This window comes from Monodon monoceros, unplaced genomic scaffold (genome assembly GCF_005190385.1).
Source record: "Monodon monoceros isolate NGI ecotype Baffin Bay Population unplaced genomic scaffold, NGI_Narwhal_1 Super_Scaffold_1, whole genome shotgun sequence".
NCBI classification, from domain to species: Eukaryota; Metazoa; Chordata; class Mammalia; order Artiodactyla; family Monodontidae; genus Monodon; species Monodon monoceros.
The window spans coordinates 38,087,445-38,107,631 of NW_021703765.1; the positions used below are offsets into that span (position 1 = coordinate 38,087,445).

Here is a 20,187-nt window from a genome sequence, read left to right on the forward strand (position 1 = left end):
TTTTTTTTTTTAATGTATTGAATCAAAATGTCCATGTTAGGAACCAATTCAATTTTAAAACAGTGAGCCAATAAAACACATCAACAGGCTGGTCTTTGTCAGTGTTGGTAACTTGTGTCTTCTGTTAGACCCTGTCCCCAGAAAAGTGAACATATGCATCTAGAAGCATATTTCAGGGGTGAGAAATGATGTCCATTAAAGCTTTCTACGATTGTGGACATGTTCTGTATTTGTGCTGTCCAATATGGTAGCCCGTGAGACACATGAGGCTACGAGCATTTGAAACTGGCAGATGTGACCAAGGAATTGGATTTCTAATTTTATTTAATTTTAATTAGTTTAAATTTAAACTTAACTAGCCACAGGTATTTAGTGGTTACCACATCAGGCACACAGATAGAGAGCCCATAGCCCATGGGTTAGAACTCTCCTCTTAAATGCTTGTTTTTCCAAAGCTTTCCTTTTGAGGCAGTTCCTTATCTACCTAATATAGAGATTCTCAACCTTGTCTGTGGTGGCAGACCCCCCAAAAAATGGCCCCCAAAGATATCAGATCCTAATTCCTGGAACCTGTAAATGTTACCTCATTTGGAAAAGGTGTCTTTGCAGGGGTGATTAAATTAAGAATCTTGAGATAGGGAAATTATCCCTGATTTTGTGGGTAGGTAGACCCTAAATGCAATCACATTTAACCTTACAAGAGAGAGGAAGAAGGAGACTTGAAGATACTGGCCTTGAAAATTGAAGTGATGCAGCCACATGCCAAGGAATGCTGGCAGCCACCAGGAGCTGGAAGAGGAAAGAAATGGATTTTCCCCTAGAGCTTCCAGAGGCAGTGCTGCCCTGCTGACACCTTTATTCCAGCCCAGTGAAATGGATTTTGGATGTCTGGCCTCCAGAACTGTGAGGGAATAAATTTCTGCTGTTTTAAGGCACCAATTCTGTGGTACTTTGTTCCAGAAGCCCCAGGAAACTGATACAGCTGTCCACTGGAATCACCTGTGGAACTTTACCTACGTACATTATCTTATTTAATCTTCACCCAATGAGATGACTACTATGATCCCTATTTTATAAATGAGGAGATGAGGAGTGGAGGATTGCAGGAACTTGCCCACAGCTAGCTTGTGGCAGAGTCAGGGCATGAACCAGGTCTCTCTGCTGACTTCTGCACCCACTGGGGGTAGTAGAATGAGGGAGAGGGAAATGTCCAAGATGAATTCTAAGATTTTTGCCTGGAGTTAACAGTAGTTTTCACTATCAAAGCAAGGAATTGGGGAAGTGGGGCCAGTTGAGGGTATAAGGGGAAGAACATGAACTCAGTTTGGGATGCCTCCTTAGTTGTTTCCCTAACGTGTATCTTAGTTGTTTCCCTAATTCGTATTTTCCATAGTTGTTTCCCTAATTCGTATCTTCCACAAAGGGACACATCCAAACTCTCACAACCATTCAATGTGTATCCACACTTGGACTTGCTACACACACTCTATCCACCACTCTCTGGAAACTGTAGTTCAATTGCAGGCAAATTTCTTTTTATTTCTAAAGCTAAATTTCTTGACTTTCTAACCTATTTTCCTTATAGAAATACGGCAGCTTGTCTCTAACACATCTGCTTCACATACCCTGGGCAAGGAAAAAAATGGTTCTATGCACAGGTGGAAACAGAGCCACACCACTAAAAGCCTTTAACTAGGTGGAAAGCAAATATGCTGGAATGAGGAATGTCGTGAGGAAGGTGAATAGAAAGTTGAGGAGTGAATGTCTCTATAATGTCATTATGGCAATCAGAGAAGAAAAAGAAATAAAAGGAATACAAGTTGGAAAAGAAGAAGTAAAAGTGTCACTGTTTGCAGATGACATGATACTATACATAGAGAATCCTAAAGATGCCACCAGAACACTACTAGAGCTGATCAATGAATTTGGTAAAGTTGCAGGATACAAAATTAATGCACAGAAATCCCTTGCATTCCTATACACTACTGATGAAAAATCTGAAAGAGAATTTAAGGAAATACTCCCATTTACCATTGCAACAAAAAGAATAAAATACCTAGGAATAAACCTACCTAGGGAGACAAAAGACCTGTATGCAGAAAACTATAAGACACTGATGAAAGAAATTAAAGATGATACCAACAGATGGAGAGATATACCATGTTCTTGGATTGGAAGAATCAATATTGTGAAAATGACTACACTACCCAAAGCAATCTACAGATTCAATGCAATCCCTATCAAATTACCAATGGCATTTTGTACAGAACTGAAACAAAAAATCTTAAAATTTGTATGGAGACACAAAAGACCCCAAATAGCCAAAGTGGTCTTGAGGGAAAAAAACGGAGCTGGAGGAATCAGGCTCCCTGACTTCAGACTATACTACAAAGCTACAGTAATTAAGACAATATGGTACTGGCACAAAAACATAAACATAGATCAATGGATAGATAGAAAGATAGAAAGCCCAGAGATAAACCCACACACCTATGGTCAACTAATCTATGACAAAGGAGGCAAAGATATACAATGGAGAAAAGACAGCCTCTTCAATAAGTGGTGCTGGGAAACCTGGACAGCTACATGTAAAAGAATGAAATTAGAACACTCCCTAACACCATACACAAAAATAAACTCAAAATGGATTCGAGACCTAAATGTAAGACCGGACACTATAAAACTCTTAGAGGAAAACATAGGAAGAACACTCTTTGACATAAATCACAGCAAAATCTTTTTTGATCCACCTCCTACAGTAATGGAAATAAAAACAAAAATAAACAAATGGGAACTAATGAAACTTCAAAGCTTTTGCACAGCAAAGGAAACCATAAACAAGACGAAAAGACAACCCTCAGAATGGGAGAAAATATTTGCAAACGAATCAGTGGACAAAGGATTAATCTCTAAAATATATAAACAGCTCATGCAGCTCAATATTAAAGAAACAAACAACCCAATCCAAAAATGGGCAGAAGACCTAAATAGACATTTCTCCAAAGACATACAGATGGCCAAGAAGCACATGAAAAGCTGCTCAACGTCACTAATTATTAGAGAAATGCAAATCAAAACTGCAATGAGGTATCACCTCACACCAGTTAGAATGGGCATCATCAGAAAATCTACAAACAATAAATGCTGGAGAGGGTGTGGAGAAAAGGGAACCCTCTTGCACTGTTGGTGGGAACGTAAATTGATACAGCCACTATGGAGAACAGTATGGAGGTTCCTTAAAAAACTAAAAATAGAATTACCATATGATCCAGCAATCCCACTATTGGGCATATACCGAGAGAAAACCATAATTCAAAAAGACACATGCACCTCAATATTCATTGCAGCAATATTTACAATAGCCAGGTCATGGAAACAACCTAAATGCCCATCGACAGATGAATGGATAAAGAAGATGTGGTACATATATACAATGGAATATTACTCAGCCATAAAAAGGAACGAAACTGGGTCATTTGTAGAGACGTGGATGGATCTAGAGACTGTCATACAGAGTGAAGTAAGTCAGAAAGAGAAAAACAAATATCGTATATTAACGTATATATGTGGAACCTAGAAAAATGGTACAGATGAACCAGTTTGCAGGGCAGAAACTGAGACACAGATGTAGAGAACAAATGTATGGCCACCAAGGGGGGAAAGCGGTGGGGGGTGGTGGTGTGATGAACTGGGCAATTGGGATTGACATGTATACACTGATGTGTATAAAATTGATGACTAATAAGGACCTGCTGTATACAAAAATAAATAATATAAAATTCAAAAATTAAAAAAATAAATAAAGTGATTGCCCTCTTCCTTCACTGTGTTTATAAGTAGCTTATAAAATTTACAGGGAGGGAATTCCCTGGCAGTCCAGTGGTTAGGACTCAAAGCTTTCACTGCAAAGGGCGTGGGTTCAATCCCTGGTTAGGGAACTAAGTTCCTGCAAGCTGCGCCACGCAGGGAAAAAAGAAAAAAAGAAAAAATTTACAAGGAGTTTAATATACAGGAGAAGCATTCAGATATAGAGCACATTTGATATTTACTTTCACATAATCTCACAAAGTGTCCAATTTTGTGTTGTGTGATTGTATGGTATTGCTTTCATCTCATTCAGACTCAGATTCAGGCTACCGAAAACTCCCCTCAAAAGTCCATGTAAGCCACTGTCAAACCTCCTCATACTGTTTTTTTTTTTAAACTTCTTTAATGATGCACTATCCATCCAATGTTCAGCCTACCATCCAACAAACACCAGCTTCCCAAATATTCCCTGAATCTGCCTCCATCCTCTCCCCGCTGTGCACTAGTTCAGACCTCCATCAGTTGCAGCCTGGAACCTTGAAATAGCTTCAGAGCTGGTCACCCTACCTTCAGTTTGGTCTCCACTCAAACCCATCTTTCACATTGCCATCAGAATTTTGTCTGAATTGCTGATATGCTTGAGCCAGTCGCTCAAGACCCTGCTTAAAATTTTAGTTCACAGCCTTTTACTTGGCCTGCCAAATCTTTCAAAACTAGATCCCTGCTTACTTCTTCACCCTCATCCTCAGCCACTCATGTTTTGACATCCTTCAATCCAACAAATGTAAACTTTCTGCTCTGGTCCCTCAGTCTGAAATGTATCAACACTCAGCTCTCCCCAACACCTCCCTTTCTTTGTGCTTTTGTAGCATCCTGTAGGTAGCTCCATCAGAACATCTGCCACTTTGTTTGGAATAGTCAGTTTATATACTCTTCTCCTTAAGTAGTCTATCAGTTCCTAAAGAGCAAGAATATGTATCTCAGGACTTCCCTGGTGGCCCAGTGGTTAAGAATCCACCTTCCAATGCAGGGGACGTGGGTTCGATCTCTGGTCAGGGAACTAAGATCCCACACGCCACGGGGCAACTAACCCGGAGCACCACAACTACTGAGCCCGCATACTCTGGAGCCTGCGAGCCACAACTAGAGAGAAGCCTGCATGATGCAACGAAGATCCCGCATGCCTGCAACTAAGACTAACAACTAAGACGCAGCCAAATAAAAAAAAAAAAAAAAAAAAAGAATCTGTATCTCAGATCTGAATTCCCAGTGTTTACCATGCATCTGGTATACAGCTAGATGCTTGCTCTACTAGGAGCTTGTTCCTGTTAATTGCTTTCCACCCAAACATTAAAAAAATAAAAACAAACAAACAAAAGCCTGCCCTTTATCACGCTTACTGTGAACTATTTATTACAACCAATCTTTTACATTTGCTCCCTTTATTTTTTCTTTTCTTTTTTTTGGCTGCGTTGGGTCTTCGTTGCTGTACGCGCACTTTCTCTAGTTGCGGCGATCAGGCGCTACTCTTCATTGCGGTGCGCAGGCTTCTCACTGTGGTGGTTTCTCTTGTTGTGGAGCTCTAGGAGCACAGGCTTCAGTAGTTGTGGCACACAGGCTCAGTAGTTGTGGCCCGCGGGCTCTAGAGCGCAGGCTCAGTAGTGTGGCGCACGGGCTTAGTTGCTCCGTGGCACGTGGGATCTTCCTGGACCAGGGCTCAAACCCATGTCCCCTGCATTGGCAGGCAGATTCTTAACCACTGCGCCACCAGGGAAGCCCAGAAGCCTCCCTTTCTTAAAAGAAACTTTAGGTTCTTGGGTCCAGCTATTTGGTAGAATCCTAGCTGATGTACTCACCTCTGACTTCCTGCCAAATCACATGGCTTTTCACAGTTGCTTATTCTCCTTGCAGCTTTTGACTGCTGTCCATTTTCTCCTTAAACCACCTTCTATGACTTCACACCACTGCCAAGATTGCCCTTGAGGATCTGTTTCAGATTCCTCATTGCCTTGAGTCATTTAACCTACCCACCATCACCATAAATACATTCCCTTGTACACTTTTGGGTTGCCTTGCTATTTGTGTTAGCAATTAACTCAACAAAAAATCTTATCCCATGAAATACCGCTGTAGAAGCAAGAATTTCTTTAAAAAAATAAATTCTTCAAATTTAATACCATTGTAGGTTAATTAAGATGCAAGTTTCTCCACTAATCCCCTAGGTCTGGCATAGACTGAGTAAACCAGCCTTTTCTCTCATCACTTCAGACTCCATTACTAATATACCTTTCTTTTTTATTTGTTTGCTCATACCAAAAGGGTTTTTTTCTTCTTATTGTCATTTATTAATTTTCAAGCATTGCTGTCCTCTCCCTGATTCCCTACTTCCCTCTATACTTCCAAGAGTCCCTAGGGAAAGTGGGTGGAGGAGGGAGCTAATATGTGGGGCTGTGGCCTTGTAGCTCAGTTAGCCTCAAATTTATTTTTAAATTTACTCAAGATTATCTGAGGACATATATATGTATATATTAGTGCCAAAATATGTGCGTGCGCGGGTTCACACCTTTTCAAGGGCCATTAGGTTCTCGTGAAAACATGGGGTGAGGATGGGAGGGTCAAACACATTTCTTACGACGATACTTGGAGCGTAGCCAGCCTCAGGAGCGCAGATGGTATTACAGAAAGTTGTGCGTAGCGGTGGAAAGCCCGGGAGTCTCCTCCGTGACCTTGGCCAAGTCACTGAAACTTTGGGTTTATTCCCTGTAAAATGGGGATAACCGTACTGGGTTATCGAAAGAGTAAACGAAATAATGTAAGTAAAAGTACTCTGAGAAAAATAACGCTGGTTTCTTTGAACGGGGATCCCAAGCAGCTGGATTCCCATCCGTCGGTATTTCGCTCTTCCCCGCAGTCCAAGAGCTACCTCCCTGGAAGCCTGAGGTGCGGGCTTCGGCTCGTCTCCATGGCAACGTCTCCGGCATCCCGAGCCCCGCCCCCCCCTCCCCCCCGCCGCGAGGACCGGAAGCAGCGTCCTGTTGGGCGCTTCCCCGGCTTCTCCCCCAAAACGCGGGGTCATCCTTCCTAGGCCGGAGGTGAGAGTTGAGGTCTCTTCGCTCTGCTAGGCCTCTGGGAGAAGCGACCGGCACCCGGGGGGATGGGGAAGGGATGGCCGCCGGCCTGGGGCCACCTCACGGGAGCCCCACCACCACTCCTAGCACGCGCCCGCGCACCCCCTCTTCATACCCCTCCCCGCCCCCACCCCAGCTACCTCTTCCTCACGCCCCCGGCGCTTCCCCGCGGCCTCCACCTCGTCGCCGCACCTCCTGGCCTCTTACAGCGCGTGCGTGCACCCCCTCTCCTTGTCCGGGTACCCCGTGGCGCCTGACCCCCGCCCCGCAAGCCGACCTCCTCCCATCACCCTCCGCGCGCTTACCTGACCTCCCGCGCACCCTCCCCCCGCGCCCATTCTCCTCGTGTGGTCTCGCGGAGTCGGGTCTCCGTCCGGGAGCGGCGCCGTGTGGTGGAGGAAGGTGTCCCGGGACCGTCGGGAGCAGGCTCAGCAGAGGAGGTATTTCCAAGGGAGAGTTGGTCCCCTCGGGGAAGACCCCCGGATCTGGGACTCTGGGCGAAACCTCCCCTCCAGGGACCGGGTTCGTTACGGACCCTCGCGCGGTGTTGGGGGTTTGGTCTCCTGGGTGGAACTGAGAGCAATTGTGGACCCGGCACAGACTCCGCTCCTGGTGCGGGAGACGCAAAGTGCGTCCCGGTGGCCACTCCTGCGACTTCCAGAGGATGCTTTAGCTTAGGGGCCCTCTGTGTAACTCCCCTAGACGGCTCCAGACACGTGGTCTCAAACCCCACCTGTCGCTCCGGTCTCGATCCCAGATTCGGTTCCGGCTCAGGATCATATGGGTCTGCTGCCCTTCTTTGCGCTGGGACCCCGGCCACCGGCTCTGGACCGCGCAGCACCGTAGAAGGTGTGGATGGCCTGAACTCAGACCCCAGCCCTGCTCCTTTTGCTTTTGGTCTCGTTACCTGAGCTTGCCCTGGCGGGTTCCTCAACGTGGGGATGAAAAGAACCTTACAGGGCTTTTGTGGGGATTTAAATGAGTTTATATTTATTAAGATCCCTGAACGAGTGCTTAGCACATAGTAAATTCTCTGCGTTTCAGTTGTGGAGCACTGTATAAAGTTGTGTCATTTATTTGGTAACCTTGTCTTTCCCGGGCTAGAATATAAGCTTTATGCAGCCGCAGGCTTTGTTCGGGTCACCGCCATATCTTCAGTGCCTAGAAGAGTTCTCGGTGAAGTGGGGAAAAAAATGGTAGAGAGGAAAAATAGGGGCACATATAACAGTTTAAATTAGCTGTCAGTTACTAGTGATACATATACTAAAATGCTACTAAGGAAAGTGTCTTCCCATCCCCTTCCTGCTAACAAGCTAGCGATACTTGGAGAAATTGTTGCCCCCATACATCACTATGTTGCTGGTGACACTGTGATTTGATACAGCGTTTTCTATAATCTGTTTGATAATACACAGCAAGATATTTGTCCCTTTTCCTTTGACCCCAGTAAGTCAAGTCCTTGGGACATCTTTGAAGGAAATAATTTGAAAGGAGAAAAATAGTATATTTTCTGAAAATGTGCTTCCCAGCATTGTTTATAATAGTAAAAATTAGAAACAGCCTAAATATTCTACAGTAAAGAGATAATTAAGTAAATAATATGGATGTCACAGATGAGCAGTAGACATGGACATGTAAAAACGGAAATACATTAAGATGGAGGAATATGCTTTTTTCTTTTGAATGGTCCCTTTAATGCCAAAGTAATATTGTTTTAAAAATTAGTAAGCATCGAAAAAAAAATCTATGCAAAAGTACTTCTCTCGTGAGACTATTCCTTAGAGCTCCTTGCAGCAGTCTAGAAAAAATTAACTGGCTCTTTGAGGCTGACCCAGAGTCATAACTTTCTCAGCCTTCCCTTATTTCTGTTCTCCAGGAGCTCCTCTGCAACCCTGGCTGAACTCTTATTGTGATATTTAGTCAGCCTCACGTGCATGATTTTCAGAATAGATTGCGAATTACTCATGTATATAAATTAATGCCTCTGAGCTCTTTGATTCTCTTAGAGAAGGAAGTGTTCTTTGAAAGCATGGTTTATGTTAAGATTAAGGGCAGCACTTTCTGTACAGTCTTATGTTTCTAATCTTAGTTGTATCGTTCTAAGAAGCATTTGTCTCTGCCTTGTTTCCACTTGTCTCTTTAATCATATTTAGGAGTGTCCATAAGGAGAGTTTCACCTTCTTGAAGATTAAAGCCTAGCAGTTCTGAGCTATTCCTAGTCCAAATGTCTGCCAAATTGAGAGAGACATCAAAACTCCTTCCACAAACTTCAGGGGACCCTGACTGCATTCTGGTAATGAAGGTGGAAGAGGGAGGGCAGGCCTCTAATATGGTCTCCAGCCGCCACTGGAGCAGCTACTACAGCTCAGAGACCTACCGCCAGCGGTTCAGGCAGTTTGACTACCAAGAGTCATCTGGGCCCCGGGAGGCTCTGAGCCGGCTCCGCGAGCTGTGCTGTCAGTGGCTGAGGCCAGAGGTGCACAGCAAGGAGCAGATCCTGGAGCTGCTCGTGCTGGAGCAGTTCCTGGCCATGTTGCCTGAGGAGCTGCAGGCCTGGTTTGAAGAGAACCGACCAGAGAGTGGAGAGGAAGCCGTGGTGATGCTGGAGGAGCTGGAGAAAGAGCATGACAGGGCGGCTGAACAGGTGAGAAGGGGCTGTGGGCATGAGGGACAAGGCTGAGTCAGGAGCTCTGGCACATCACTGGGGTTAGAGCTCCCAAATTGTACTCCCACTCAGCACAACTAAATGTAGAGTGTGGTGAGTGGACTCCCAGCTGTGCCAGAAAACAGAACGCGCCTCTGCCTTTTTCCTCCCTTTTCCTGTGTCCCAGGATAGTTTCTTCTCTGTTATTTTATCTTCAAGTCCCAACCTGATTCCCTTCTTCAGCCTCAGTTAGTACCAAACTGTTTCTAGGTCTCTCTTGGACGAAATGAGGACATGCTTGCAAAGAAGCTATCAACTTGTGAAATCACTCAGGAGACACCATGTAGCCAGCTTAAGCCCACAAAAAAGCAACTGCAGTGGGCGTCGAAGGAGCATCACACCTTAAGACAAAATGGTGAGGGGCAGGGTTCAGTTCATGGTTGGGGGGTGGGAAGGTGGCCTCTCAGCCCACCCATCACACACACCTAGGCTGCTTTCTGTAAGAGGTCTCCAATCTCCCCTCCTGCCTCCTGTTCCTGTGGGAACTTCCACCATTATATATCCTGCCAGTGCACATTCTCAGTATTTTGTCCTCATTTCCTTCTCAGAGATTCTTATAATATCGTTCAGATTTTTGAATCCTTGACATCATCTCCATCCGGATTTTCAAACCTTTTTTTAAGCAGCATGGCCCTCTTCTCAATGAAATTTTATGCGGAGTTGCAATATATTAAACAGATGAAAACACAGCTACTCTGACTAAAGCAGGAACAAGCAGTGTCAGCCCACCTCTTCCGCCATCAGGCAGTCCCTGAGGCCCTTTTGAGGGACCCCAAGGTCATGGTCTAAAGACTGATTCATTTATTTTTATAAATTTTGTTTATTGATACTCTTGTACTAAATCTTGCTTATTGCTACCCACTACCACATTTAATTCCTCTCCTTCAGTTGCTCCTCTGCTTCTCCAATAATTCCTCATCTTTTAGGCCCTTTCTTTTCTTCCAGACTTTCCTCAGTTTCTAATGTATCTTTTCACCCCTACCCACCATTCTACCTTTTGCACAGAGCTTTTCATCTTTTTTTTTTAGAGCTTTTCATCTTTATAGTTGCCCACCTCATCAGTATATAAACCTCTTTCACCTTTTGATCTTCTCAGTGTTTTCTGCCTTACCCTCTCCATCCTCCACATTGTGATGCTATATTTCAAACATGCCAGCTAAAAAATAGTCTATATATATTTCATTTGGATCATTCTATTTCGTTTTCCTTCCTTCTGAACAGAGAACTGGTTACATTTGCTTTTCCATGTATTATTTCAGATAGAGACACCGGAACTATAAATGTGAAATCAGCTTCAAGGCGAAAGACTTCTTCAGGCAAAGAACTGCATCACAAAGTTTCTAACACTCTTCAAATGAATGCTTCCCAGAGTTTCACATTTAGAGGAACCTGTGAACAAGATAGAAAGTTTGAAAGAAAACAGGGAAACCGTACTCGAAAAAAACAACACAAGTGTAATGAATGTGGGAAAGTCTTTACTCAGAGCTCAGCCCTTAATCTACATCAGAGGATCCACAGTGGAGAGAAACCTTATACATGTGACGTGTGTGCAAAGGCTTTCAGCCGAAGTGCAATCCTGATTCAACATCGAAGAACCCACACTGGGGAGAAACCCTTCAAATGTCATGAATGTGGGAAAGCCTTTAGTCAGAGCTCGAATCTTTTCAGACATAGGAAAAAACATACTAGAGAGAAAGTCCCATCAGTGCTGTGAGGGAGTCAAAACATTTACTGAGAACTTTTTCAACAGGGGAGCAGACACAAGGCACCAATACTCCTTTAGCATAAATCGGTAGTTTCAGTGGGCACCAATTTCCTTTCAAAGGTTGTAAAAGCCACAGGAGAGAATGTAGAATATTTTCTGTCAGCATTGTTTGCTTTTCTGTACAGTGTCAGTTCAGATGATTGAGATTCTAAAGCTTAAATCTGATTTCCATCCCTAGTGCAACTCTTGAAAAGATACTCTCAGACATGTTCTACTGTTTCCATTATTAACACAAATAATGAACTAGTATGTTCCTTTTTAGACAAGTACATTTTCCCTGTTGAGAAGGAGTGTGTGAGTTAGTATATAAGTGGGTATTCTCCATTTCATTACTTGTACATTGGAGTTACTAGACCAAAGATTAAATCAGTTTTTTAAAAAAATTTCCTGGAAATTCTCTGGCAGTCCAGTGGTTAGGACTCCACACTTTGACTGCTGCAGGCCTGGATTCAGTCCCTGATCAGGGAACTAATATCCTCCAAGTCACGTGGTGTGGCCAAAAATAATAATAATAAAATATAATAAATTTCCTGTTTTATTTTCTGTTACCAGATTCAAAATATGAGAATAGGATTGAGGAGACCCAAAAGAATATGTACCTCAAGACCTAAGCTGAAATGTCCAGGGTCATTGTTAGGAAGCAGGTGAGTAAAGGGACTTTACTCGTCTCTTACAAAAACCTGAGAACCTACATACTGTTTTGTTTCAATTTTTAAAATTGAGGTTTAGTTGATGTATAATATCATCTATACATACTGTTGATGATACTAAGTAATTTCCTGTGTAGGAAAAAAAAATTATCTCCTTTACAATTTATATTGGAAATATCTCAGTGAAAGCGTTAAGATTTGCTCTACGTGTCTTTAGGAAGTGGCCTAAATATGATGAGTGTTCTAATAATGAACAGTTATCTGTGGGTGCTTATATAAAGTTGATGATCACCTTAACATAAAGAAATAAGGAAGATGAAGAAAAGACTGTCCAAACGAGACGGATGTTACCTGGTAAGTGCAGCACATAATGGAGAACTGTACTTACCTGGAAATGGGAACCCTTAACAGCTGGTGACTATCCTTCAGAGTTCTTCATGGCCTCTGTTCTGGCATAAATCAGCTGTGAACATGTTTCAGGCATCCCAGGACAACCTTTTCAGGGTCTTATGCATTCTTAGTAAATGAGTTTCTAGACAATTTATCATGATGTTAAGACCTTGGATTTTGATACTCTTGTACAAATGAGAAAATCACTAAAGTTCAATTTAAAGAGTCCATTGAGTTTAACCCACATTTAATTCAATCAGATTCTCTTGTTTAAAAAGTAAATGACTGGTTTTTTTTTTAAGTATTCTGACAATATATAACATAATGTCCCCCTTTCCAGGGATTCTTACTAAAACTCTGTATGTATTACAAGAATACATGGATTGTCGTGTCTCCCATGGTGCCACCGTTACCCAATATGGAGGCAACCATGAGAAATGAAAGTCCTTAGAAGGAGAAGGGAAGATAGGCCTCATGGTGAACTTTGTACCTCATGAAGGGTAAACATTTCATTATCAGAAAATCCAGTCATATCTAGTGCTTGGAGTAACTCCTGAGACAAATGTGGGATTACATGCTCTGCTTAGTTAGAATATTGATAAATATTAGATTAGTAAGGGGAGAGGAGAATACAAATTTTAATTTTAGAATTTTCTGATAGTGATTATACTTTGTAGCTCTAGTAAATATGAATAAGTATTGAGTTTTGTACATTTTCATTTATTAAAAATGTAGGAGTCTTTTTATTTGGGTCTCATTCTTTTTATAATTAAAGAGAGGAACAAGCCATCTATTAAAGAAGCAAATGCCTCAAAAGATACATGTATTGTGAATTACTGCTTAATCATGGAAAGAGTTTTTTGGGTACTATGTGAATAAAATGACAGAATCTAAATCAAATATTCTGAGGGAAGCGTCTTTCTTCACTTGCTTCTGCCATAAACTTTGCAAGATTACATTGTCTTCAATGTGAATAATCTGAACTTCTCCACCAGACAATGATGTGAATCATATCATCTTAGAATAACGAATCTTTAAAGGGTGTCGCTGAGTACTCTAAGTTATCTTGCACTTACACAGGTCTCCTAATAAGTAGAAGGTGCTAGTTTATCTAACTGGAGAATTAATATGACTTGGTGTAACCTTGATAAAATTAGCATATTAGCACCCCATCAAACTGATTAATTTCCACAGATAGTAAATACTCCAAAATGAAATTGGTGTTTTTTAAATGAATTTCACTTCATCTGAGCCTTTATTATTATCTATAATCCTATGTTCCCTCTTTTTCTCCCATTCTCTTCAGAGACCAGGTCAGATGTTTGTCACTGTCCTTGAAACTTCCCGTATCAGGAATGCTTCTGGATACAAAATCCACCTTTGGTGGCTTAAACAAATTAGACTTTGCAACCAGAAATCTGGAGGCGAGTTGCTGCTAGCTGTCAATCGGCAGCTGAACAATGACTTGTCTGGCTGCTATCTCTGCACTTCTTTGGGCCTTTCCTTCATACTTATTTTCTCAGATATGCAAGAGAGCTGTCCCAGCTCTGGGAATGGCATCTGGGGTCAAGTCAGAGAGGAGGAGGGACTCCAGCCATGGCCATGTCTTCTACTAGGAAAAGGGAAAGCTTTCCAAGAAACCCTAGCAAAATTCTGCTTATGTTTCCTTGTTGCAGGTGTGTCTAGTAAAGCCAGTGTTTTCAACTCCTAGAGGGAAAGCAGCAGGGCAGATGGGGATTGGGAACCACAATGAGTCAGCCAACAGTGTTTGCCACACTCCTTGGCCACTTTCCTTTTCATGAGCAGATGGCTATGATTTTGCCTCCTTCATTATCAATAAAAAAAAAAAAAAGATGAGAACTCCACCAAGTTTGTCAACTTATCTACATCTCACCCATCATTTCCTCTCCCCTTCCTTTCAGAATGAAAGAGGAGTCTCTCTTTTCTGGTCCCTCAGCATTCCTTCCCACCTCTGAAGGATGTTGGCTGCCATCAGTTATTCTCTCTCTTTTTTATTCATCCTTTTGCTTTCCTTCAGGATCCATCTCTTCAACATTCAAATATGCTGATGTGACTTTTCTAGCATATTCTTAAAAATTCAAGATGGTGGCTAATCCCTGAGTCGGGGGGAGCAAAATGGCCCTTACTTTTGCCTCCTTCATATGCATCCATCTCTTTCAAACACAGTGATCTTTCTAAAACATAAATTTGATTATGTACCCTCCTTGCTTAAAACACAAGCCACCCATTGCTTTTTTTTTCCCCCTTTGGCCAAGCCGCGCGTCTTGCGGTATCTTAGTTCCCCCACCAGGATTGAACCTGGGCCCTCAGCAGTGAAAGCATGGAGTCCTAACCACTGGACCGCCAGGGATTTCGCCCCATTGCTTTTAATATAAAATCAGAACTCCTAAACAAGGTTTTTGAGGCTTTTCATGATGTGACCACAGCTTACCATTTCAGCTTTTTTTTTGTTACTGCCTCCTTAATACTCTATGCCAAGGACATTCTGAATTAGAAGTCCTCCTACTGCCTCTGGGACTTTGTATGTGTTGCTTTTAAACTCTTATCCAGCTTCTGCACTTTATCTAACTCCTGTGTATTCTTCAGGTTTTAGCTTAAATGCCACTTCTTCCAGGAAGCCTACTGTAACATCCTAAGAATAGGTTGGGACCACCTCCACACCTTTCTATTGATTCCATAGTAATCTGTTCTCACCCTGGCATTACATTTATCACATGAAATACGATATTTTTAAAATATCAAACTACAGTCGGCCATAAAAAAGAACAAAATAAGGTCATTTGCAGCAACATGGATGGACCTGGAGATTGTCATAGTGAAGTAAGTCAGACAGAGAAAGGCAAATATCATATGCTGCTTATATGTGGAATCTAAAGAAAAAAAAAAAAGGTACAGTTGAACTTATTTACAGTAGAGTCCCAGAGGTGGAACTTATGGTTACCAGGGGGGAAGTGTCAGGGGAGGGATAAATTGGGAGATTGGGACTGACATATACACACTACTATATATAAAATAGATAACTAATAAGGACTTACTGTATAGCACAGGGAACTCTACTCAGGACTCTGTAATGACCTATACGGGAAAAGAATCTAAAAAAGAGTAAATATATGTATATGTATAACTGATTCACTTTGCTGTACAGCTGAAACTAACACAGCATTGTAAATCAACTATACTCCAATAATTTTTTTTTTTTTTTTTTTTGCGGTACACGGGCCTCTCACTGTTGTGGCCTCTCCCGTTGCGGAGCACAGGCTCCGGACATGCAGGCTCAGCGGCCATAGGCTCACGGGCCCAGCCTCTCCGCGGCATGTGGGATCTTCCCGGACCGGGGCACGAACCCGTGTCCCCTGCACCGGCAGGCAGACTCTCAACCACTGCGCCACCAGGGAAACCCACTCCAATAATTTTTAAAAGATAAAATATCAAACTGCAAATATGGCCCAAGGAAGAGGAGGAATGATACTTTGAGAAGAAAGAAGTCACGGAATAGTAAAAGAAAAAGCCCTCCTGATCCTGGGAATGGTGAGACAAAGAGAAGGTCAGACACAGGTGACGTTTCACCTCTGCAGAAATGCTGGAGGGGGTTGGGAGAGAACTTGAAAGGGGAGAAAGCTGGGCTTACTTGTCATTGAGTGCATTGGGGTGCATTGGGAAACAATTGCTCAACAGACTTCCTGTGCTCCAACACTGGACTATTGTAAAAATGGCAATACAGAGTTAGTGAAGAGTCTACCAGCTACCATGTGATTTAGAAGATATGTAGCCGTTCCCCCTACCCGACGGAGACCTTGGAAAGGAGCTGATTGAACCACCTGGAGAATTGGGATCATTGGACAAAGTAACTTTGTGGAACTTGGAGCTAGAACTGTGAGTCTCAGCTACACCTTAGAGGGGTGGCTAGAGCCAAGGTGGAGGCAAATCATGAAGGAAGGGATACTGGCCTCCTGCCGCACCAGAAGAACAGATCACTTACTGCTGCAGGTTTGGTGAGCAAGCACCTCAGACTAGCTGCCCAGAATAGAAACCAGAGAGGCTCAGGAGGATAGCAAGGCCATCTGAGACCCAATCCACAGCACCACCTCACCACAGGGAATATAAACTCTCTTCCCAGACATCTAGATGGCAGAGAAGGACAGAGGGAGAAATAGCCGTGATAGGGAGTTGAACTTAAAATGGACCGAATAATTTAATTCAACTCTTTCATCACTACCACTCCCCACTCAATGGGGTGGGAATTCAAGAAGCAAAAACATCAGTTGTAAAAAATAAGCTCCACTTTTCTTTTCAATGTGGTAGCTTTTTATCCACTAAATGGATACTATATCTACTCCTGTATTGACCTCACTATGCTATGTTTCTCCAGAGCATGAGCTGCCTCATTCACGTGTTTCTCAAGCATCAGGCACAGTACATGCCCATAATAGGCACTCAAATATTAGTGAAATGAAAATATTTGCAAATCTTATATGTGATAAAGGGTTAATATCCAGAATATGTAAAGAACTCCTATAATTCAACAGGAAAAAAAGCAAAACTCAACCCATTTCAAAAATGGGCAAAAGACACGAATAGACATTTCTCCAAAGAAAATATATAAATGGCCAGTAAGTACAGGAAAAGATGTTCAATATCACTAATCATTTGGGAAATGCAAATCAACACCTCAGTGAGATGCCACCTCACACCCATCATGCTGGCTGATTAAAAATACAAAAAATAACAAGTGTTGGCAAGGATGTGGAGAAACTGGAACCCTTGTGCACTGCTGATGGGAATGTAAAATTGTACAGCCACTGTGGAAAACAGTTTGGTGGTTCCTCAAAAAGCTAAACATAGAATTACCACATGGTATGGCAATTCCACTCCTGGTATATACCCCAAAGAATTGAAAGCATGGACTCAAACCAATACTTGTACACTCATGTTCATAGCAGCATTATTTACAACAGCCAAAAAGTGGAAACAACCCACGTGTTCATCAATAAATCAATGGATAAGCAAAAATATGGTATACACATACAACTGGAATATCATTTAACGTTAAAAAGCAATGAAATTCTGATACGGGTATCCCCCGCTTTTCAAAAGTTCACTTTACACCACTTCGCTTTTACGAAAGACCTACGTTAGTACAGGCTTTTCCCACTATCTGAAAGTAGAGTGTTCCTATGAAACTTCATAAGCCGAAATGGTGTAAAGCAAAGAAGCAATTACCGTAGACACAGTTCTAAGCTATGGCAGTTTCATGCTGAGATGCTGAGAGCAGTTCTCCAGGAAGGAGCTTGGCAGTGCCACTCTAGCTGCTTGGGCGGCTTGCTGCCTCTATAACAGCTTGCCACCAAAACAAAGGCTGAATGCTGTCATTGCTTTTTGCCTTTTTCCTTAAAAGTGAAAATCCTCCTCAGATTTATTTCAGTTAGTGAAAACAGGTACAGGTATCCTCTGCTTTTTGAAAGTTTGCTTTCCATCACTTCACTTTTATGAAAGACCTACATTAGTACCTATTTAACGGTCCGTAATAGAGGCAGTATGCTCCCCACACGGCAAGACTGGCACAGCCAAGCTCCTTCCCTGGAACTACACCAAGCATCTCAGCATCAAGCTGCCATAGCTTTGAACTGTGTCTGTGAGCATATGTGCTTTATCTTGATTTATTTCACGTATCCGTTAGCAAGATGTGTCGTAAAGTAATCGATTCTTTGCTTTACACCATTTCAGCTTCCGGAAAGTTTCATAGAAACTCCCTGCTATGGGATAGCAGAGGAAACTTGTACACACTACAACATGAATGAACCTTGAAAACATGCTAAGTGAAATAAGCCAGACAAAAAAGGATGAATATTGTATGATTCTACTTACATAAGGTATCTAGAATAGGCAGATTCATAGAGACAAAGTAGAATAGTGGTTACCAGGGCGGGGGGAGAGAGGAATGAGGAGTTGTTTAATGGGTACAGAGTTTCTGTTTAGGGTGATAAAAATGTTCTGGAAATGGATAATTGTGATGGCTGTACAACATTATAAATGTACTTAATGCCACTGAATTGTACACTTAAAAATGGTTAAAATGGTAAACTTTGTATATTTTACCACAAGAGCATTGGAAGAAACAAAAAGGAAATCAGTTTTCTATAATCCTGTCCTAATAACATTTATATTCTAGTAAAAAAAAAAAAGGAATAATAAGAAACTCTATGGAATGCTGAAAAGCAGAAGATCTGGAAGATAAAATCCAGACGAGTGTTTGGTGAAGGGACTAACAAATAATTTTCTCTTTGCCACTAACACTTAGGACAGGCAATGATGAGACTATCCCAGCAGCCCTAAAAGAAGATTTGAATGGACTATATGGGCTACAAATCCTGGATGGCTAGTAAATAATATTAAAATTAGTTATAATTTCCATCTTGGATTCAATGTATTTCCTTATATAAAGCCATATGCTAAGTTAATTACTTTATTGATTCCTGAAATTTTAAGCTAATGGATGTATCTTATTATCTGGCTCTCTTAATCATACTTGAGTTTGAATTTAGCTCAGATTAACTGGTTTGTCTTCAAATGAAGGATTATTTTTATTCAAAGGCTACAAAGACATTGAGTGGCAGCTAAACTAAGGAACTCTACTGTCAGAGCTAATGATCAGCCAGGTAGACATCTGCAGTCTTTTCCTATGCAGCTTTGCTGGCTCCAGTCTTTTGAAGAAGGAGTTGTCAGGATTCTAGGTAGAATATCTCCAGCTGGACATGTCAGTGAGGCTGCATCAGAACTGAGTTAGTCCATTAAATTTTACTTTTGATTCATTGGCTATTAGCAGTCTTGTCACCTAGGTGGTTTTACAGCTTGATTTTTTTAATATTCATTCAACCCCAAATGATTAGTCTAAGCCAATTATGATAATCCTATTCCACTTGCAAGTAATTTTGGTTTAAGAACAGGCATATCACTCAATTTGGACCAATGAGACATTAGGGGACGCCTGCTGCATGGCTTCTGGAAAAGTTTGCTTTCTTCTAAAAAAGAGACATAGGGACTTCCCTGGCAGTCCAGTGGTTAAGGCTCTGCACTTCCACTGCAGGGGGCGAGGGTTTAATCCCTGGTTGGAGAACCAAAATCCCACATGCTGCGCAGCGCGGTCAAAAAAAAAAAGAGAGACATGAAGAAGAGATGATGCTTTTCTATCTCCAGATGTTGTTGTGACTGGTTATGACAGCAGGCAGTGCTGCAACAGCTGGAAGATGAAGCAGACCCATGTGGCGGAAGGAGCCAAGAGTACTACAGACAAGCAGGACTGAAGCCCTGAGGTAACAAGTTTTTTTTTCCTGAGGTACCATTCCTTTAAATACTTATATTAGAAGAGACAAAAGACTTAAAATCAGTGATCTGATTAGCTACCTTAAGAAGCCAGGGAATGGGACTTCCCTGATGGCGCAGTGGTTAGGAGTCTGCCTGCCAATGCAGGAGACACAGGTTCGATCCCTGGTCCAGGAAGATCCCACATGCCGAGAGGCAAATAGGCCCGTGCGCCACAACTGCTGAGCCTGTGCTCTATAGCCCGCGAGCCACAACTACTGAGGCCCTGACGCCTGGAGCCCGTGCTCTGCAACAAGAGAGGCAACTGCAATGAGAAGACCGCGCACCACAATGAAGAGTGGCCCCCGCTCACCGCAACTAGAGAAAGCCCGTGCACAGCAACAAAGACCCAACGCAGCCAAA

The 20,187-nt window shown here is 42.4% G+C and overlaps 1 protein-coding gene across 3 annotated transcripts; it reads left to right on the forward strand.

Annotated features, from left to right (window-relative positions):
* The first annotated feature begins 6,865 nt into the window (after window positions 1-6,865).
* Window positions 6,866-13,326, forward strand: ZNF396 (zinc finger protein 396). Of its 3 annotated transcripts, none has more exons than XM_029222466.1 (4): window positions 6,866-6,899; window positions 9,089-9,579; window positions 9,850-9,994; window positions 10,899-13,326. In XM_029222466.1, exons 2-4 carry the CDS (start codon window positions 9,160-9,162, stop codon window positions 11,351-11,353), a joined length of 1,020 nt encoding a protein of 339 aa, XP_029078299.1. In that variant the 5' UTR covers window positions 6,866-6,899; window positions 9,089-9,159; the 3' UTR covers window positions 11,354-13,326. The 3 variants fall into 3 exon arrangements, with proteins under 3 accessions (XP_029078299.1, XP_029078307.1, XP_029078314.1); XM_029222474.1 differs by lacking the exon at window positions 6,866-6,899 and adding an exon at window positions 7,271-7,375; XM_029222481.1 differs by lacking the exon at window positions 6,866-6,899 and adding an exon at window positions 7,677-7,784.
* Window positions 13,327-20,187: the final 6,861 nt, after the last annotated feature.